The sequence below is a fragment of the Neofelis nebulosa genome, chromosome 2 (assembly GCF_028018385.1).
Source record: "Neofelis nebulosa isolate mNeoNeb1 chromosome 2, mNeoNeb1.pri, whole genome shotgun sequence".
Classification (NCBI taxonomy): Eukaryota; Metazoa; Chordata; class Mammalia; order Carnivora; family Felidae; genus Neofelis; species Neofelis nebulosa.
Window position 1 is genome coordinate 193,139,899 of NC_080783.1, and position 22,364 is coordinate 193,162,262.

At 45.7% G+C, this 22,364-nt stretch overlaps 1 protein-coding gene across 4 annotated transcripts in view; it reads left to right on the top strand.

The window, feature by feature from the left end:
- The window catches only part of MTF1 (metal regulatory transcription factor 1), a 46,520-nt gene extending 24,178 nt beyond the window's left edge, over positions 1–22,342 (top strand). For 2 of the 4 annotated variants that reach the window (XM_058718003.1, XM_058718005.1), the window contains exons 5-11: positions 19–92; positions 570–706; positions 4,340–4,417; positions 11,279–11,375; positions 12,097–12,680; positions 15,233–15,296; positions 16,566–22,342. In XM_058718003.1, the coding sequence (XP_058573986.1) occupies positions 19–92; positions 570–706; positions 4,340–4,417; positions 11,279–11,375; positions 12,097–12,680; positions 15,233–15,296; positions 16,566–16,993 (1,462 nt within the window). In that variant the 3' untranslated portion in view covers positions 16,994–22,342. Of the gene's footprint in view, positions 1–18; positions 93–569; positions 707–4,339; positions 4,418–11,276; positions 11,376–12,096; positions 12,681–15,232; positions 15,297–16,565 lie in introns of all 4 variants that reach the window. The other 2 variants (XM_058718007.1, XM_058718006.1) reach the window with 2 other exon arrangements.
- Positions 22,343–22,364: the final 22 nt, after the last annotated feature.

A 22,364-nucleotide genomic window follows, 5' to 3' on the forward strand; every position in this document is an offset into this window, starting at 1 on the left:
CTTAAACAACATACTTAGGTGTGATCATGATGGCTGTGGGAAAGCATTTGCAGCAAGCCACCACCTTAAAACCCACGTCCGCACACATACTGGTGAGTGTAGACTAATTTTTACTTTTTATTTGAATCTTCATCAGACCAGTAAATATCTGCGTTTCTGTTGAGACCTGTAGAGCTTTGTAGAAGAAGCAAGCCTAATCAGCGTAGCCTTTGCCTACAATGTTTGAGTTTCTTTCAGAGGTAAAAGGACCTAAGATTGGACTCCGAAATCCAGCCTTAAGAAATGAAACCAGTACAGAGATTCTCAAAAAAAGAACGGGGATGTGGGGGGGGGTTGGGGTGCGGCGGGGCGGGTACTAATCTTCTCTTTAAGGTTGCCAGGAGAAGGCCATTTTTGCTGTACATTAAGTTTTAGGGCTGAGATGGTCAACATGTATTCTGTCCAACTCGTGACGACTATGACCTGAACCCTCATGAGAATATTTACTTCCCTCTATTAGGGAAAAGTAGATGTCTCAAACCAGTGCAATGACTTTATGGTAATATTAACACTACTTGTCATTCTTGCAGGTGAAAGACCCTTTTTCTGCCCCAGTAATGGCTGTGAGAAAACATTCAGCACTCAATACAGTCTCAAAAGTCACATGAAAGGTCACGATAACAAAGGACACTCATACAATGCACTTCCAAATCACAATGGATCAGAGGTGCGCAGTGTTTTGTCTCTTGTTTCCATCTAGGCAACACGGAAGAGCAGTGATTGTTTGTGTATCAAAATAAAAGGTCAAAATGTCTTCTTATGTATCTGTCAGTGAGAGGGAAGAAATCAGGGTCAAGATCTGTGTCTTGTGTTGGGATGGTGTCAGCCAGAGATTTCCCCAGGGTGCCCTGTGCCTCAGCTTTTGATTCAGCTCTGCCTCCTTCCTATCAGGTTTGGTCCAAGAGGTGTCTTAAAACCAGAGGTCTCAGAATGGCTTCCAGAGGGTCAGCCGGATGCTCTAAAAGGGTGTTATTTTCTCATTCCTGTCTGTGAAATGGCACGTCTCTACTTAAGTTGGAGACGCAAGTTAAACGCTTTTGCTTCACACACCTATTTAATCTGTCATTGGAGAACCAGGCAGAGTCTGGATGATTTTTGGCCCCTTTGAATCGTCCATAGGCCAGAAGGTTTGAAAGCCACTGACGGTGGGTGCTGAGCCACAGAACATGCCTCTGCAGAGTTTTAGACAGTCTGTCCATTCTTTGCCAGGCCTCCACCATATTTCCCTCTCCTCTGTAGCTCCATTGCAGAGAGGTGCCGGGAGAAATTTATCGTTTTTACTTCTAATGTGCTACTGGGCACTTACGATGTCTTTTAAACCTAGGAAGTGAGCGTTATTATTATCTTACTATTTCATAGATAAAGAAACTGAAGCACACTGACCCCCTTTTGAATAATGAGATTTTTTTACTTAAAGTAGGTAATACAATTTTGATTTGGGGGAGAGAGACAGCATACTTTAATTCTGTGGCTTTCAATTTTTAAACAGCAAAGGATCCCTTCACATGGACTCTGCTCCTTTATTTTATTAGTAAAAGTAACTAACATTTATTGAGTGTTTACTATGTGCCAAATACTGTGCCAAGTGTTTTTATATGTTTTTATATTATCTCACAAGAGCTCTGTGAGGTCAATACTGTTACTATCCCTACATTACTAATAAAGAAACTTGAGGCAAGGAGAAATGAAATAATGAAATGGTAATTATAGGTTTATAATTATAGTCTGATTCCAGAGCCTGGTTCTTGACCCCTCTCTTGTAAGAGGCAAAATAACTTTATTGTGAGGGCTGCAGCCTCTGGAGCTCAGCTGCCTGAATTCAGATCCAAGCTCCACTGCTGATCCATTAGGCAAATGGCATCTTTGTGCCTCAGTTTCTTCATCTGTGAAACCAGATAAAAATATTGAGATCTGAGAGTCTTTGTCTACTAAGCTGCATGCATTAAGTTGCGATCAGCATTTGTGTGATAATCCAGGGACGCTTTAATTGGTGACAGCCCCTAAGCACTGAGGCATCCCAGTGGACGGTGCTCAGGTCTCGTCTTCTCTGGATCACAGCTCACTCCCCAGTGGAGGGAAACTCCTCTCGTCTCAGGCTCTCAATGCCATCTAGATTGCCTTTGAGTCCTAAATATAGATCTCCAGCCTGGATCTCTTTCTCAACTCTAGACTTGTACAGACAATTCTCACTTAGGATGGTTTGACTTTACATGTACAAAAAGCAATATGCATTCAGTAGAAACCATACTTTGAATTTTGATTTGGATCTTTTCCTGGTCTTATTGTGGGCCATATCATCCTCTCTTGTCATGCTGGGCAGTGGAACCAAGCCACACCCCTCACACCCCCATCAGCCCCGTGATCACAAAGGTAAATAACTGATAACACTTACAGCTATTCCAGACCCATACAACCGGTCTGTGTTTTTCCCTGTCACTACAGTATTCAATCAATTACATGAGCTACTCAGCACTTTATTAAGAAATCAGCTTTGTGGTAGATCATTTTGCCCACTGTAGGCTAATGTAAGCGTTCTGAGTGCACTTCAGGTAGGCTCGGCTAAGCTGTGATGTTTGGAAGTTTAGGTGTTCAATGCATTTTCGACTATCAGGACATAGCTGCACCGTTAGTTGGGGGAGATCTATCTATTCAGCCTCCCTCTTCAACCCAGATCTCCTCTGTCTTCTCAAATCTGGTATGTCCAAACCTGCTCCTCCTGCAGTTTTCCCCACCTTGGTAAATGGCACCTCTGGTTTTTTTAGTGGCAAGGACAAAAATCTTGGAGTTGTTCTTGATTCCTCTCCCCCCGCCCCCCCCCCCATACCCCACCTCTACCAGCAGAGTCTGTCAAGTCTGCCATGAGAATATATGCAGAATCTGATCACTTCTGATGACTGCATTCAGGCCACTGTCATCTTTTGTCTGGATCACTGCAGTAACCGCTAAGCGGACTTCCTCACACCTTTCCTCCTCTCCCAACTCCCACTCTGCCCTGCCACAGACTCGTCTACATATTTCACCCAGAGCAATCTTTCTAAACCATAAGGCAAATAATGTCTGTCCTCTGCTCTTGAGCCTCCAGTAGCTTCTTGTATCACTTACAGCAAAAGTCAAAATCTTTACAGTGGCCCGCAGGGCCTTGTACACTCCAGTCTGGTCCCTTCTCTGGCCTGATGTACTTCTCTTCCTCTCACTGTAGCCGTACTGTCCTCCTCGTGGTGCCTTGAACAAGGGAAGCCCATTCCTGCCTCTGGGTCTTTGTACTTGCTATATGCTCTGCTTGGAACTCCACAGATATGTGCATGGCCCACACGCTCTTTCCTTCTCAAATGCCAGGATCTCATGCCAGTTTATCTGAGAGGCCTCCCCTGATCTAATAAAACAGCAACTCCTACCCCAGCATTCTCTATTCCCTTTACCCTCCACAGCACTCAGCAGCATCTTCTATTCTATACATTTCTTTGCATTTTTTGTCACTCTCCACCCCCCTGCCCCAACTAGACTATAAGCTGTATGGTGACAGGTATCTTGTTTTGTTCATTATTGTATCCCTGGGCCTGGGACAGTGCCTAATGCATAATAGGTGCTCAGTGAATATTTGTCAAATGCTTGCATGAATGGGAACATCTGATCCATGAGGTAAGCAGGGTTACTGCTTAAGGTGTGTGAGTTGCAGCTGGCGTTCTAGGAATCCAGAGTTGAGAGTTAGCCCAGGCTGTCGTATTTGAAAAGTAAATCCTCAGTACGTACTGCTCTGAGTAAGGATCCCTGAGATACTGGGGATGCTGTGGTACAGTGGAAGCTGGACTTCCCATCAGAAGAACTGGGTTTGTGTTCTTCTAATTAGCTGTGTGACTTTGGACTGTTCACTGCCAGACTTAGCATTAATTTTCTCACATTTAAAACGGGAATATAAAATAAAACTTCACGAGTGTATATGAATAGCAGATGAGGTCATGTGAAATTGCTTTGTAAATGATAAGATCAGTTCTACAAATAACTGATTTTGTATTATCACAGCTTTTGTTAACTCTGGAGCTTGAGTCATGAGGTAATTCTTAAGCTCTTTATTAGCCATCTTTAAGAAATATAATAGGTTCTTCTAAGAATATCAGGATTTAAAAAACTGAAATAATTCACATAGCTCTTGCTTTGGATGGTTTATGCCTCTCCAGGTAACAAATCTAGACATTTGGGACCGTAGGGACATTAGAGTCAAGTGTTGTATTCCATGCTATGCTACTACAAATCCTGATTTTTTTTGGCTTTTTACTCAATTAGAATGTTTTCTCTTTCACAGGATACAAATCAGTCGCTTTGTCTGAGTGACTTGAGCCTTCTGTCCACAGATTCTGAACTTCGAGAAAATTCTACTACAGTAAGTGCACCTGTGATATGGGTGTGAGACAAATAAGTTCAAGAATTGAGCACTCCCTTTGGTGGGAACATCGAAGGAGGCCAGTCTTTGAAGTCTTCAGATGTAGTTGTGTTCAATTACTGACCACTTCGGGCTCCTTTGTTTGGGGTTTTATTTCCTGATAGAGCCCCCATGGGAGGGGTTTGCTGTCTCTGATGCCTAATGCCGTTTGACCCACATCACTCCATTGATAACCTCTGGCCCCAGAAAATTTATTTCTTTTATTCATCTGGCAAATAATTTATTGAGTGCCTATTCCATCAGGCAGTGTGCTGGTGCTGAGCTTGTAGTGGTAAGAGAGTAGGTGTGGTCTGTCCTTACGGAGCTTAAAATTAGTCTACTGGAAGGGGGAGCCGGAATTCCAGTATCTAGACTTTCTCAAGCCCTGCCGGTCTGACCTGAGTCCGTCTTTTTCTCACCTTGAGCTCACCGCATTGGGTTCCTGCAGGGGACTCTGTCTAGAAGCCCTCCTCTGAAAGACAACCCTGCCGTCTCTTGATCTGATTGCTCCAGTTCCCTCTGTTCGGCATTTCCCTGCCATTCCCATGGCTCCGTGATGTCCCTTGCAGGCCACTGCATTAAGCCTGAGCTGATGCTCCTTTGGGAGGGTCTGTGCTTTACTGTGTCATCAACACTGGTTGTTACGTGTGCATTGTTTGTTGTTTTCCTGTGGTAAATAAACATTGCTCACGTTAAATTTTCTAGGAGTATATGCATAATAAGAAGGAATCAATGTGATAGGAAGTATCTGAACAGAGACTGGAAGGCTCAGCAATGCCATGAAATGTGTGCTGTTTCTCACAGTATGGTCAGTGGAGTCATTTGCAGTGCTTGTGACAATGTAGTTTCTTGGGCCTCACCCCAGGCCTACTTCATCAGTTCCTCTGGGAATGGTATCTGACTCTGCATTTTTATATAAACACCCCAAGGCTTGGGTTCTCCCGGTAATGGTAGAGCTGCTCTTAACAGACTAAGCCTCCCGTAGAAAACAAATATATATATATATATATATATATATATATATATATATATATATATATATGCTGGGCAAATTATCAAAAACAACTATTTGAAGGCACCAAAGAGCATTCCAAACAGGCAGAGGTAACGCTTGGAAGAAGGAGCCACTTGGACAGCAGCAAAGGCACTGAGTAGGTTTTCAAGTTTTACAGCTTATCAGCCTTGGGGCAAGACCCAGTTGACACCAAACAAGAGGGCTAAAACTCAGTAAACATTCAGTCTCACTGTCTTGAATAAGCAGAGGACAGAGTTCACAGCTCTCACAGCAGCACCTGGAAAGTGACTGGGGACGACCTAGAAAGGAAAGAGTCAGAAAGTGGGAGCCCCACGCGCCGTGTATAAACTCTGCTCGCATCTCTAGTTGACCCCTGAACTGTAGATGCGTGAGACAGACCCTAAGCAGCCCAACGAAGGCTGGGCATAGATTGCAGCTGCTGTCTCCTGCAAGGAAGACAGCAGTTTGCAGTTAGAGCACAGCCAAATCAACAGAATATTCAAGAAAACAAACACACTCTTCCAGGAAGTGGAACAGAATCCAGAGTCTCTATAACATATCATTTGGATTGTCCAGGGTAATCCAAAATGGGTGAACATAAGAAGAAAAAGGAAAACATTACCCCTACTTAAGGGAGGAAGGTACTCTGTGGAGACCAATGCCAAAATGAGTCAGATGTTAGAATTAGTAGATAAAGATTTTTTTTTTATTTAAGTGGTCTCTACACCCGAGTGGGGCTTACGCTCACGACCCCAAGATCAGGAGCCTCATAGTCTACCAACTGAGCCAGCCAAGTGCCACAGTATACAAGAATTTTTAAATAGCTCAAATATGGTGAAGGACGTAAAGGAATATGCTTGTAATAATTGAATAAAGAGGAAATCTCAGCAGAGAAATAGAAACTTACAGAATGTACCAAGTGGAAATTCTGGAACTGAAAATGTATCTGGAATAAAAAATTTACTGGTTGGGCTTAATAGCAAATTGGAAATGACAGAAGAAAGACTCAGTTAAATTGGAGATGGATCAATAGAAATTAACCAATCTGAAGAACAAAGAAAAGCATTAAATAAGTACTTCATATGATTTTTATGCATATTCACATTTCAGGGCTGATAATCTAAATGCAATTTCTATACTGGATGGCCTCGATGCCCTCTGAGTTATGGAACCTACGATTTCTGGGTATAATCTCTCTTTAATCTCAGATTGTATTAAATGGTTTGGGAGTCCACTCCCTGGCCAGGGCCATGACAAATGACTAAAGAGCTTTCTGGAGCCCTAGGGTCATCGGGTGAGGTATTCTGGTGTGAGGGAACATAAGTACTTGTAAAAAAAAAAAAAAAAAGTTGGGGGGGGGTGGGGGGCAGCCTTTTCTACCACAGTTTACATCAGCAAGAGAGAGACCCTGTCCTTGGGGGGTCAAGTTATATATGGTGCCCTCACCACCCACCATTTATCCAGAATTAGAAATATTCTCATGTTTAGTCTTTCATTCTAAGGCCACAATTCCTTGAAGTAATAGAATTGATTTTGCTTTAAAAAAATTATGCACTGTTAATATCAAATACACATTTTAACGAAATCATCCTTTTATGGGCTTCTGGGCAGCCACATGCATATGTGCATCCTGGAAGTGAGCTGTGCTTTGCTCAGATCTTTTGGTACAGGATGGGTGAAGCCGCTAGGCAGTGGCCCTCAGGGCCTCCTGGCACCTGAGCTTCAGGATCCATCCTGATCCCATACAGCTCCCAGTGTCCTTTGTCTCTCTGTGCCAGGCCCCAGAGGCTTAGCCTGTTCTGGTCTCCTCAACTTTGGGGAGCTGCTCGAACTTACTCTGCCCCCAGGGTTTGTGCCCTGAAGACTGGCAGTGGCTCAGTCACAGGTCCTTTCAGCACTTTGCTTTTAACCTTGTTTTTTTTTTTTTTCCTTTTGTTTTGTTTTTGTTGGTTTTGTTTTGTTTTGTTTTAATTTAAAAGACTTGTTTTTGAAGTATAATGTACGTATAGAAAAGTGCATCTAATCACAAATGATCAGCTTAATGAATGATCACAATTCATCCCATCCACGTAACCAGCATGCAAATCAAGAAACAGAACATTCCCAGTTCCCCCAGAAGCTCCCCACCCTCCATGCCACTAACAACTATGACCTCTCCCTAAAGATAACCACTGTCCCAGGGCGCCTGGGTGGCTCAGTCGGTTAAGCGTCCGACTTCAGCTCAGGTCGTGATCTCACAGTCCGTGAGTTCGATTCTGTGCTGACAGCTCAGAGCCTGGAGCCTGCTTCAGATTCTGTGTCTGCCCCTCCACTGCTCATGCTGTTTCTCTCTGTCTCAAAAATAAATAAAAACATTAAAAAAAATTAAAAGCTTTAAAAAAAAAAAAAAAAAGATAACCACTGTCCCAACTAATAACCTGAGATGGATTTTTACCTGGTGTTGTGCTGTGTATACTTGGAATCATGCCAGTCATACTGGTTTGTGCTGGCTTCCTTCTTGCAACATTATGTTGAAGAAGCAAGTCTGCATTTGTTCCAGATCACTTGTTCTCACTGGTGAACAGTATTGCACTAAGTGAATGTACCACAATTGTTTTTTTCTACTTCCCTTGGGTATTTGGATAGTTTCTAGTTTGGAGCCATCATAATACTGCTGCTGTGAACATTCTTGTGCCTCATCTTTTGGAGCCATACGGGCTTATTCCTTTTTAACAATGTTACTGCTGATAATTTGAAAACAGGTAAAACCAAACAACCAGCATGAGGAAGTTGCAGAGTTTATAGGAGTTGTCAGCCCACTACTTTTCAAACTGGGTTGCGCCTCTTTATTGGGTTATAAAATAGGGGTTTAGGATCAGCATTTTAAGGGCATCAACACAATAGACAGTATCAGAAGACATTGCACGTGGTAAGGATAAGCCTCGTTTCATAGACTTTTGTTTCAGTTATACATATGGATAAGTATGGAACGTGAAGGATGTACTTCTTTGTATGTATAAGTGTATTTCTTACTTTGCCTCATGGCATCATGATAAAGAGTTTGAAGGCCGCTGTCTTGGCCTGTGATTCTTTTGGTTGTTGTTGTTTCCGAATTTTTATTTTTATTTAACAAATAAATAATTCTAGTTAACATGTATAGTGTAATAATTGGTTTCAGGAGTAGAATTTAATGATTTGTCACTTCCATGTAACACCCAGTGCTCATCCCAACAAATGCCCTCCTTAATGTTTGTCATCCATTCAGCCCCTCCCCTGCCTACCTTCTTCCATCAGCCCTCAGTTCTCTGTCTTTAAGAGTGTCTTATGGTTTGCTTCCCTGGCTGTCTTTTTTTCGCCTTCCCATTTGTTCATCTGTTTGTTTGTTTTTTTTTTCTTAAATTCTACACATGAGTGAAATCATATGGGATTTGTATTTGTCTTTCTCTGACTAATTTCGCTTAGCATAATACACTCTAGCTCCATCCACGGTGTTGCAAATGGCAAGATTTCGTTCTTTTTGATGGCTGAGTAATATTCCATTGTAGATATACATATATACATACTACATCTTTTTTTTTTTTTTTTTTTTTAAGAGAGTGAGAAAGAGAAAATCCCAAGCAGACCCCATGCTCAGCATGGAGCCTGACATGGGGCTTGATCCCACAACCCTGGGATCATGACCTTAATTAAGCCAGAATCAAGAGTCGGGTGCTCAACTGATGGAGCCATCCAGGTGCCCCTATATACATCTTCTTTATCCATTCATCAGTTGATGGGCCTTTGGGCTCTTTTCAGTTTGGCTGTTGTTGATAGTGCTGCTATAAATATATATCAGGGTGCATATACCCCTTCAAATCTGTATTTTTGTATCCTTTGGGTAAACACCTAGTAGTGCAATTGCTGGGTCATAGAGTAGTTCTATTTTTAACTTTTTGAGGAACCTCCATGATATTTTCCAACTGGCCCATGATTCTTAACTCTCTCTGGACTGGAAGCAGGAGGCTTTGTGTGGGTTTTTGCCTTCAGCGTCTGTCATGCAGGCATTCGGAATTACTCCTCTTCCAGCTGATGGAATCATGCTAGAATAATTGGCCCCTCTGAATCAAATGGGCAGTTTCATTTCTGAGGACCTCTAGACTGCTGGACAGTTCCACTCACGACACGTGCCGAGACCCAGAGTGATCCTCCCCACCCCGCCCCCCCCAGAAGCAGAGTTGTTGCCAAATAACCTTTAAACACAAGTTGGCACTGACACAAAATATGGCCCAAAGATGGGTTTTGTTTGGTCTATACAGTGTTTTGTTTTCAGTTACTTGCTTTTAGCTACAAATTGGTGGATTTCACATAAAAATCCACATTTCAGACCATTTTTGAGCCCTGGAAATCCCCAGTCTGAATATCACAGGGCAGCATTCCTCTGAAGCCCTTTAGGTGACTGGTGTGCATACTCTCCAGTTCGCCAAAGTCCCTGCCACCCTTGGTTCACTTCTGTCACCTGCCCACACTCCTGGAGGCGGTTGCCTCTGTCACTTCTGCCTTACAAAATGTGGGGTGGAGGTAGACTGGAGACGAAAGAATTGCTGCCCCTCTACCCTCCTTAACCAAAGAGAAGCCTGAGAGTGGCCATTTTTATTTAGTGCCTATCAGGAGTCAGACCCTCAGGGCATTATATGCCCCCCCCCATTTTATCTTTCCTAAAATGCCTGACATTTTCTTAATTCTTAATTACAAAGAAACTTGCAGTGACAAACAGTAGTGAATATAAGGCGATCACTGTTGCCTCTCATGAAAAGTTTCTTTATACTGTTTGATTTATTACCATGTGTACATACTAGAATATCATAGATGTTATGTAATGACCTTGAAGGATATTCACAATATATTATTATTACATGAGAAAAGCAGGTTGCAGGTAATGGATAGAATACAATCCCATTTTAAGGAAAGATTTGGTCTTCTTTTAGAGCAGGGGGCCAGAAACCTTTTTTTTTGGGGGGGGGGGAGCCAGATAGTAAATATTTTTGGCTTTGCAGACCATAGAGTCTCTGACATAGCTCAACTCTGCCGTCAGACCATGAAAGCAGCATAGACAATAAATGAACAAGCATGCATCTGTAAAACTTTATTTACAAAAACAGGCATTCAGCCTACAAGTCATAGTTTTCTGACTCCTGTTTTTTTTAATTTAATTTAAAAAATTTTTATTAATGTTTATTTACTTTTCAGAGAGAGAGAGAGAGAGAGACAGCATGTGAGCAGGGGAGGGGCAGAGAGAGAGGGAGACACAGAATCCAAAGCAGGCTCCAGGCTCTAAGCTGTCAGCACAGAGCCCAGCATGGGACCCAAACTCATAAACTGCATCATGATGTGAGCCAAAGTCAGACACTTAACCGACTGAGCCACCCAGGCGACCCTGTTTTTCTTTTTAAATTAGAGGGGGAGCATGAGCTGGGGAGAAGGGTAGGGAGTGGGGGTGTGAGAGGGAGAGAGAGAGAGAATCCTAAGCAAGGCTTCATGTTCAGTGTGGAGCCCAATGCAGGGCTTGATCCTATGACCCAGGGATCATGACCTGAGCCTATATCAACACTCAGATGTTCAACCAACTGAGCTACCCAGGCGCCCCACTGGCTTCTGTTTTTGGGTATTTGAGGACACAAATCTTTAGTGCCTGAGGTTTAGGGAAATCTTTGTCACCTTGGAAAGGAGAAGTTAGAAACAAGAAACATATCAAAAAAGATCATTCTAGTTCTGTTGCTTTATGTTCTCACGGTGAAGAGTTGCCTCAGGGTGACAAGTCTCCCATCTTTGTCTCTGTCCATCAATCACAGGGCCAGGACCTCAGCACAATTTCACCAGCAGTCATCTTTGAATCAATGTTCCAGAATTCAGATGATCCGGCAATTCAGGAAGATCCTCAGCAGACAGGTTTGTTTCACAGACTCTCTTCCTGAGTAGCTCTCAGCACGGGGCAAGGGAGTCCCCACTCGTTGACACACCCATGCAGGCACGGGGAAGTTGTAGTTCAGTTCCTTTGAACAAAGTGTGCATTTGGCGAGGGGTCAGGGAAGCGTGGGCCTTTTGTTCAATCCATCTTTTCCTCTCCTTCCCTCAGCAAGAGTCCACTTGAGGGCCTACTGTCCCTAGACCTTCAGAAGAAGGGGTCTCCTTCTCTAAAAGCTCTTGTTGGCTTTCAAAACCGAGGAGAGCTCGGAGTTCTTTCTTTTTCTGATGCGATACTGTGCTCGTGAGTGGGCAGGATCCACAAACAGCATCAGATGCATAGATCATTCTGTGTTTGAATGAAAATCTGTCCCTGAAGCTTTCACGGTAGTCAGAAAATGTGTTCACTGGTTTTGCCAAAAAGATGTCCAGTCTCTTCCAGAAAAGCCTTAGGATACTTTTTTTTTTTTTTTAAATGATAAAACCTATACTAGCTCTTCACATTTAGAAAGTGAGACTGATCACGAAGCCCGGTGCTTTGAGCAGAGTGGTCACTAAATGAAAACAGAAAGCCAGCCTTCTAGCAATGAAGGTACTGGCTCTGACGGACTTCAGCTGCCTTTGGTGTCGCCATAGTGACTGTGTTTTTGTGGCTCATGTAAGGCTTGGGATATGTATATATCTTTCTATTTCTTTTTCTTGCCAGCTGCCTTGATTGAAAGTTTTAATGGTGATGCAGAGTCAGTCAGTGATGTTCCGCCACCCACAGGAAATTCAGCATCTTTATCTCTTCCGCTTGTACTGCAGCCCGGCATCTCCGAGCCACCCCAGCCTCTACTACCAGCCTCAGCACCGTCTGCTCCTCCGCCTGCTCCCTCCCTAGGAACTGGTTCCCAGCAAGCTGCATTTGGCAACCCCTCTGCTCTCTTACAACCTCCAGAAGTGCCTGTTCCCCACAGCACACAGTTTGCTGCTAATCATCAAGAGTTTCTTCCGCACCCCCAGGCCCCACAGCCCATCGTCCCAGGACTTTCTGTTGTTGCTGGGGCTTCGGCGGCGGCATCAGCCGTGGCAGCACCGCCCCAAGCGCAAAGTACTACTGAGCCCCTGCCAGCCGTGGTGCAGACTCTGCCCCTGGGCGCCAACTCTGTCCTGACTAATAATCCCACTATAACCATCACCCCGACTCCCAGCACGGCCATCCTGCAGTCCAGCCTAGTCATGGGAGAACAGAACTTACAATGGATATTAAATGGTGCCACCAGTTCCCCGCAAAACCAAGAACAAATTGTAAGTATTCTGACTGAAAGGACCCCCGGGGGTGAAGTGTATTTACACGGGTGACGTGTTCAGAGGCTTTTACTTCAAAAGGAAGATGGTTATCGTATCTGCCCTGAAACATGTAATTCGGCCTCTTGTCACTTCCCCATGATCGAGGGGTATAAATCCAGGGAGTGCTGTGATGGATACCTGCAGGAGGGAAGCAGAGAAACAGCCTTCGTGTACTGCTGGGTGGATGGCCGCAGGCACGTGAACAAATGTTCCATCTGCAGTGTAATGCCACCCTCTAGGACAGGACAGCAGTCAACAGACTGCAGAGGCCCGAGAACGATGTAGGAAAGCGGTTCTTCTCCAAGGCAGAGTCAGACTGATGTGAGGGAATGGTGGGACGCTGCCTGGTAGAAAACACAGCAGTGGCCAAGTCAGCGAGAGAGTCTGTGCACCCAGGACCTGCTCTAGAGCCAGTTTCTGCAAAAGTGTTTGGTCTCGATGATGAAGGAAATGACTTGGTCATTCACTTAAATACATTTCAAGGGCCCAGTATTTACCAGATACCATGCATGATACTCTTGGGGGTACAGAAGAGTGGAAACCATGATCTCTTTTTCATAAAAACTTATATTCTGCTTAAAGATGCTAAAATGCCCCAAAGAAGGGTAACATTACCAGTAGGTAAAGTGCCGAATCGCAGTGAAAATGGTAATAACAGCTGTGATGTATGGAACCCTTACTACGTGTAACGGCTTACTGTGCTAACTAAGCACTTTTTGAAATTAAGGATCTAACATGTGCCAGTCATTACCGTCTGTACATTATTTTTAGATTACTTTTTTTTTTTTTTTTTTTTTTAAGATTTTACTGAACAGGTGGGGCAGAGAATTTCCATACACTCCTGGCTACCCGTCCCTCCCTGCCATTTTGCCCTAATAGTAACATCTTGCATTAGTCTGGTACATTTGTTATAACTGATGAATCAGTATTGATATATTACTACTAGTTAAAGTCCATAGTTCACATCAGGGCTCACAGTTTGTGTGCACCATTCTGTGGGTTTTGACAAAGGCATGATGTCATGTGTCTCCCATCATAATATTCAGAGAAGATTCAGCACCTAAAAATCCCTATGCTTTACTAATTCATCCCTTCTCCCTCTCCCCCTTTCCCCTAGCAACCATTGATTTTTTTAAATTTTTATAACGTTTATTCATTTTTTTTTTTCATTTTTTTTTTTAAACGTTTTTTATTTATTTTTGGGACAGAGAGAGACAGAGCATGAACGGGGGAGGGGCAGAGAGAGAGGGAGACACAGAATCAGAAACAGGCTCCAGGCTCCGAGCCATCAGCCCAGAGCCTGACACGGGGCTCGAACTCACGGACCGCGAGATCGTGACCTGGCTGAAGTCGGACGCTTAACCGACTGCGCCACCCAGGCGCCCCACGTTTATTCATTTTTTAAGAGACAGCACAAGCAGTGGAGGAGCAGAGAGAGAGGGAGACACAGAATCCAAATCAGGCTGTCATCCCAATCCAAAAACAGGCTGAGCTGTCAGCACAGAGCCTGAGGCGGGGCTCGAACTCATAGACCGCAAGATCATGACCTGAGCCGAAGTCAGACGCTCAACCAAATGAGCCACTCAGGCGCCCCTCCATTGCTGTTTTATAGTGTCAGCTCCCGTAGCTCAGCCAGAAGCATTCACATTCCTCCTAGACTCATCCTAGAGGCACCCCCCACCTTTTTTTTTGCCTTTAAAGGGATAAAAGATAAAGCCTTTTTATGATAAGACTTGAAGAAAGCAGAAATCCTGTAGCCAATGTAACAGGAAGTGTAACTAAGGTGGAAGGGTGAATTGTGGGCATGACTTTATAGTCGTCCTCGTAATAATGTAAATAACCAATGTTTGCTGAAGGCTCACCGCATGCCGCAGGCTCTGCGTACATCATCTCCTTTCACCCTTGCAGGGGTCCTTTGGTTATCATCCCTGTTTTTACAGATGAGGAAACTGAGACTCAGACGTGAAGCCACTTTTCTGACCTTAACAACTGAGAAGGGACGGGGCTTGGACTTGTGTCCAGGGCGTATGGCATGCTGCAGGGGGCCTTCACAGGGGCTGTTCTGCCTGTGAGAGGAAGTCTTAGCCAGTCCTTAGCATGCAGCTTGACCCTTGAGGAGACCAAAGAACTTCCCAGACTCACAGAAGTACTGGGGTGTGGTGAGACCAGAGGGCTTGTAGGGAAGCTAGCCCTGGGGATCCCTTTGAGAAGACCACAGCTTGAGCAAAGCAACCTCGGTCCCTTTGAGCAGACGGAACCTACTGGATTGGGCAGCTGGGAGACGGCCAAATAGTAGGGGACAAAGCTGGCTGCGTTGTCAGCACTGAATGTCAAACAGTACACTGACCTCATGTCAGAGCGCAAACAAAACATCACTCAGTGCAAAAATCCTTGAACACTGAGGGTTTTCTGTCCTCTTGGATGACCAGTATAATCGGGCAGGCTTCAGGTCCTTGGAGATCTGCCATACTTGAGTGGCCGTAAATGTGATTTTTTTTTTTTTTTTTCAGCAGCAAGCATCTAAAGTTGAGAAGGTGTTTTTTACCACTGCAGTACCAGTAGCCAGTAGCACAGGTATGTGATTGTGTGTGTTAACTTTAAAAGAAAGTCAACTCTCTGGGCCCCTTGAGGCACAGCTCATTGTTGCTTTGCCCCAGTTTTGAAAACCTCAAATTTGTCAGATTGTATTGTTTGTTTATTAGAGTATTTCACCTTCTCACAGCTATTGGAAGTTAGCGGGTTTATGGCATAAATACCACAGTTAACATTCCTTAAGGGGTCACCGTTCTTTCCTTTCAGATACAGCTTTTAAATGTAACCAGAAGAAAGTCTGACTCACAGTGAATGCCAAAGAGGGCAGCTGTTAATTCACTGGACTCTTTTCTAGTTACAGTAACGAAGAAGTAGCTTCTGGGTCAGAGACTCATACAGAGCGAGAAGTTCCTTTTTCTCAAGCTATTTTATAGATTAAGAAACGGGGGCCCCAAACGACTAAATGACCCCTCCAAAGTCATAAGTGAGTTTGTGGCAGAGCCAAACTCTAGTTCTCAGGCCTCCTGACTCACACTCTGTTCTCCTGCCCCCTGGTCTCTAGCTTTTTTGAGACACACAGAGCCTGTCTCATCTCAGTGTGCATGTGCACAGCACACATACCTGCACCAAAGAGCGGGAGCATGGGCGCGCACGCAAGGCTGACCGTGTACAGGGGTGCTCCCCCCACCTACTGTGTGTCTGAGACTGGGGGTGCAAGCACGAGCAGGAGGCCCCGGTGGAGCTTGGTCTCGGGCAGGCGGGACTCAAGCCCCAAGTCCCGTACAGTGTGGAGAGCAGTGTGTAGGGAGGCAGCAGCTCTGTGCACGTAGATAGGAAGCTCGTGTGCCAGCCGGCCTCGGGCCAGCCTCGAGCGGAAGCCTGCTGGAATCACAGCCTGGCAGCCTGGCTGTGCGCTGGGTCTTCAGAAATAAGAGTAAGTTCTCTGGAAAAACAGCGCGGTCTGGGGAGTTCAGGCAGAAGGAAGAGCGCAAAGACCCGGAGGTTTGAAGAACATGTCAGAAAAAGGGAGGCATCTGCTGTAGCTGGCGTGGAGGGTATAGGGGGGTTCGAACAGCCAGAAATGAGGCTGGAAAGACAGGGTCATCTAGATGGTGTGTGTGGCCAAGGAAAAGGGACTTTGCCTTGCAGGGGATGGGGAGTGTCAGGCAGAACAAAGTCTGGAGCATGGCATCCTCCCTTGCCGCCACTCCTGCTTCCGTGGCACTCAGGGCTCACCCACTCTGTATCCCCATCCGTCATGCCCCTGCCCTGCGGCTACTGGAGGAGCAGTCTCTCTTGCCTCTCTCGCAGGGAGCTCTGTACAGCAGATCGGCCTCAGTGTTCCCGTGATCATCATCAAGCAAGAGGAGGCGTGTCAGTGTCAGTGCGCGTGCCGGGACTCTGCCAAGGAGCGGGCGGCGGGCAGGAGGAAGGGCTGTTTTTCCCCATCCCCGGCAGAGCCGAGTCCCCAGCCTCCTGACGGGCCCAGCCTGAAGCTACCGTCGCAGACTTTTCCCTCACGTCCCGGTCCCTTGTCGTCCTCCTCCGCTGTACCCTCTTCCTGTGAGCAAGGCAGACAAGCAGAGACTCCTTCAGACCCTCAGACAGAAACGTTAAGTGCCATGGATATGTCAGAGTTTTTGTCCCTCCAGAGCCTGGACACCCCGTCCAATCTGATTCCCATCGAAGCACTACTGCAGGGGGAGGAGGAGATGGGGCTGACCAGCTTCTCCAAGTGAAAGGGCCGCGTGCACTCACCTCTAGGAAAAGAGGGGGAGCGGAAGCGTAAGGTGCGGTGCCTGCCATCATGGGGGGTCAGCAGTTCGAAGGATGAAGAAATCTACTGTTTGAAATCCTCACCTTTCAGACGTATTTTCTTTAGTCATATCCCAGGAGCATCCATTTTAAGGAACTGATCTTTGGAAAAAAACAAAAACAAAAACAAAAAAAAAAACAAAACAAAAAAAGCTAAGTTATAAATGAACTGTTTGGCTGCACTGTATGTCACTTTTGCTTATTGTCATGTGAACTTGGAAATTAAGGTTACTTGTATGCATAAACATTCGAAATGAAAGGGTGTGGCTTCCATCCGTGTGAGGCTGCCCATCACTGGCACTGGGGACTTTGTGGTCTGGGCAGTAGTGTTCAGCGTGGCGGGCGTTGCTTCTCCCGTGCGTCTTTTGAGTCTGAGGCTGAAGCTTGCGAGGAAGGCGAGACCCTCGCTCCGTCAGAGGTGGGAGTGGCAAAGGCAGAGCAGACAGCTGCGAGCTGGACAGGGGTCGGGCCAGGTGGTCCTGTTGTTTGATCTTGGTGTCCGCGGAGCTCAGGGTGATGGCAGGTGGTGTCCTGCAGCCAGCTACAGCACAATGGGTAGTAAAAGCCTGGCCTGAGGCTGTGTCAGTGATGTCCCGTCTGCCGCGGCCCCAGGTGAGCTGGTGACCGCTGTCTGTCCCTGCCGTTTGCGGAGCTGGCTCCGGCAACAGTGTCACGGCGTTTGCCTTCCCTGTTCTTTCTATCTCTTGGTTGGTTGCCAGGCCCTGCAGATCGCAGCGGACTTTCCTTGGGGAACATCCCTGTTTTGTCCTTGAGTGGACGTGTGGCTTGTGGCCAGTTGCCGGCTGGTGGTCTGCCTTCCTTTAATGGTATTCTCTTCCTCAGAGCAGAAGAGCTGCATTTTGCTTATCAGAAGGAAGTCATTGTTGGTGTTTTTTGAGGCGGCATGTAATTGGCAGGCCAGGTGTCCTGGTTCCAGGTTCTAGCCAGGCTTTTGGTTGCCCCTCCCATCTCCGCCTCTCACCCTCTGGATTTTGCATACAGTCTAGTACAGTGCAAAGAAGGATGTGACTTGCTCAGCTTAGTCACGTGATTTCTAAACAAATACACAAAAGCAAACAAAAACCACAAAACGATGATCTTCTACTCAGGGTAAAACAAAACAAAACAAAACAAAACAAAACAAAAAAAAAATCCCCCTTCCACCAAAAAGCCTGAAATGTTGCAATAAGTTCTCTCATTTGGAATGTTTCATTAAGTTGTGTTATGGGGAAAAAAATTTTTTTTGATTGTGTATAGAATTATATCCATCTGTCTGCCTTTGGCTCCAAGTCATTGCCTCTTAAAATAAAACCTAAAATACAATTCACACTAAAATGGAAAGTTTCTCTCAACTGGCTATATTAATGTAGTCATGAGTGCTCACCGAGCCTCACTGAGCTCAGAAATGAGGCCTGGCCCACTGTCTGGACTAGGCCTCAGCCTCCAAGAGCCCCTTCCCTGCTTGAGCGGGGAACAGGGGTCCACAAACAGGACTGCTCTTCTGAGTCGACAATGTCAGGCAGAAAGCAGCCATAATTTTGCCTTCCTTTACCATTACCTAATGTAAAGAGATCTGCATGTGTCACTCTTCTGTTCTCTGAGCTATTTATTACTCAGGGCCAGCCAAGACAGTATCCAGAGCTGATCATTTATCTGGGAGCCAGAGGCCCTGCCTTTGACAGAATTTCAGGGACACAATTGGACAAGAGGGCAGAGGTAGTCAGTGTTGTTACTGCCACGAGGAGAAAAGGGCTTTACCTGCAGGCAGCTGGTGGCTTCTCATTCTAGGAGTCTAGGCAGGAGAATCAATTTCTTTTTGACCTTCTTCACTCCCCTCCCCAAAAAGCTGATGGGTTCTCAGCAGAAGTTGATAAGGCAGGAGGCATCTTCTGTTTACCGCAGTGGGTTAATCTTCCTGGGAAACCAGTTGCTGAGCACGGTTTGTCCTTGGCCATCTCTGGATCTCACACCCAGAGGAAGCTCTGAGGCAGGAGTGGCACTGTTTTCTCTACAGCTTCTGACAGAATGACATGATGGGGTCCCAAAGGTAGCTCACATCGGAGGGCACGAATAACCTCCCCAACATATCCATCCGAGGGGCACCCGAGATTCGGTTCCCTGGGAGCTGAAGTGGGAAACAGGAACCCAGAGAAAGCCATTGGAAGTGTCCGTGGTTTCGTTACTGCTTCTCTCGAGTTAATCAGGGCTGTACTCCTGTTGGGCATACCTAGGTCAGTGGCTTTTCTGCTCTCCAAAGATTGGGGGGTGATGAAGCAGCATCTTAACAACAGTATTTACGCTGACAGATTTTTCTAGTTGAAGTATCTGCCTTTTGAGGGTGACTCAAAATGACAAGCGGGACTGTCCGAGCCAAGTAGCGTTTGAAAAATCAGGAATGTGCTTAAAATGCCAGTGAGTGGTTGTGAAGAGCAGGTTCGCCCACAGGCCAGGCCGTCGTCTTCCCTTCCTCTTCCAGCGCTCTTCCCCCCACCCCATCCCCTCCCGCAAGCCTGGCCTCTTGTGCCAGGGATCTGGGAGGAGAGCGGGCCGCCGGCAAAAGTGGAGCTAGAACGGGCCTTCACGAAGAGTGCGTTTTCCAAACCCAGGCACGAACCTGTGGCGAGGTTAGGGAAGGGCTACAGACTTCGGGCAGGTGAAACCAAGCTTTCTTTCTTCCCCTGGTAAGCTTGGCCATTGCCACCGTGTAGATGGATTCTTCCAGCTCCCACTAGCACATCTCCAGTTCCACTGCCCTTTGCAGGGTGTGGTCAGCACCAAGGACTGGAGTTCATGGACCTAGGAGGGGGTGGGAAACCGGCTGGCACCCCCAAACTGCCTTAGCAGGGGGGTGGGACATTGAGGGAGGATGGCCCTGCCTCTCCTGGCAGGGTCTGGCAGCCTTGTGGGGCATCACCAGTTTGGTGACACGAGTTGGTGTCATTTATTCAATTCCACCCCTTCCCCCTTAGAAGGAGATCATGGTACAAAGCCCAGGAGGGGCCTTAAGGTGTGAAGACGTCTCTGGGTAGAAGCCAGGGACTTGTCTCCCCCACCTCTGGGAAAGTCAATAGATTGGAGTTCTACCTTCAGGGTCAAGGCAGTGGATTGATGGGGATAATGGAGGGTGGGTGGGTTTTCCTGAGAGACTTTGTATAATGCTGAATGTGTCCAGAGGGATGAGTTTGCAGAACCTCATATTGGTATATTAAAGAAATAATAAAGTAAAAAAGCACTTTAGGTTATTTTATCTTTAACCCAATTGCTGCAATTTCTTTTGTGTATATATATATATACATATATATACTTTCCACAAAGTTTTATTTTTTGCTCAGAATAAAAAGTTAAATTGAGGTGTGAAAAGAAAAGCACTTACCTTGGTGCAATATGTGTAGCTTGACGGTCGTTGTCCCATGTGGCCCTGGCCTGGCCGCGTTTTTCCGCTCGATCAGCCCTGTACTGTGAGGCTGTCTATAGGGAAACACTATTATGCACTCTCAGCAACTGCTCTATCTATGCAAGCCTTCCCTGTGTGCCCGAGGGCGCCCCCTCAGGCTCTCTGAAGAACTGCGGGTCCTGTTTTCCTTTGCTGACTTGAGGCCCCGTTTTCATCACTTCTCGGTCCCTTGCCATCTTGCCCAGCCTTCACCATTACAAAGTGATGCCTGAAAGGAAGGAACAGGTTGTTCCTAGGTAGAACCTGGCACCTTCTAGACTTTTATATCTGTAATCATGTTTCATTGTCTTCAATCTTAGAGACTTCTCCGGAGTCACTGAAACCATTGGTTTGTGGAACTGCAACAGTATTGCTAGCGTTTACATTTTCCAATCAGAACTATGTTGGGGAGGTGGTGGTGGTAGTGGGGGAGCGGGCAACACGAGCCATTTCCCTACTGCTCCCCTCACCGCCCGCCCATGTTGGCTCTCTAAGAAAAAAGGTCTCCAGCCTTCATTAAATCCAGTAAACAAAGCTGTTACTGATCTGCTTTATCGACTTCTCTTCCTTTCCCCACATTCCTCTCCTGTTCCCCCGAGCCCCCATTTTATCTTCAATTCTCAGGCTACTGTAGAATAGAGAAGTTTTGAAATACACTTCAGCCAAAGCAGAAGGATTTCCACAGATCAGTATGCAAATGGTTCTGTGACACAGATGGGAAATTGTCCATTCCCTAATACCGGGTGGCGGGGCGGGAGGCGACAAAGCTGAATCTTGCATATTTCTGGTTGGTAGTCAGTTTAGCCTGTTTCCTCTTGCATATTTTTGGGGGCGGGGGGCAGGGAGAGGGTCCCATGTTTCCTCTCATGCCCTTTGGGGAAGCTGATGATCACTGGGCATTTCTCACTGTTACTCCTGTTCCAGAGATTCTCCTCAGTCTGCACTGAAAAATGCAAATTAAACTGGATCTTATGTCAGTGTGTACATAGTACAAGCTTTTTTACTGGAAGCAAAGTTTAAAACCACACACTGCCCTTTTGGTGGTGTGCCTGCTGGGCCAAAAATTGGGTGATAATGTAGTGTCACTTTCTCAGCTCAATGCAGTTTCTACTCTTTTTCTTATGGGAAAATTTTTCATAAAACCTTTTTTCACCAAAACCCAGGGGTGTTTTTTGCAATATCCTCGTTATCCTCATAGTGGTGCCAAGTCAGAGGCCTCTCTTGCCCTTCTCCCATGTCCTTATGCCTCCCCAGGGCGCTGTTTGATTCAACAGTCTACATCCTTTGCTGTGTTTTGGAGAATGTGGGGGTGGGGGGTCGGAGTTCAAGGTGGCTGTTCCCTTTCCCTGTGAACTCCTCCTAGTCCCTTTTGGGGAAGGTGGCTGGAAATAGGTTTTTGCTGAATCTCCAGCTCCCATCTCCTGGCCAGGAAAGGCAAGACCCACAGAGAGCCTTCTTTTTTGACACACACCAGTCATTGGCCGGAGGTCTTGGTGACAGTTTTTAAAATCTCAAATGGTTTTATTTGGATTGTGTAAAAGCCTATCAAATTTATTTAAGGGTGAAACATGGGAACAACGGACTTCCACTGAGCGATATGAAAACGTTACAGGTTCAGTACTTCCAAAGGAAGAAACCTCCAAACCCAAAAAAGAGTAAATATGAATTTGTATTTTTGAAGAATGTGAAATAATGGTGTTTGCTTAATTGCTCATTTTGTATAAACTTAATATTGTACTTTAAGATATCTGCTAAGAAGTGAAAATTTAACTTTTTGGAATTGAGAAAGCAATATTAAATACTAATGAAATCCTAATTAAATGCTTATTTAAATCTGGTAGTATCTGTGGCCTTTCTTCCCA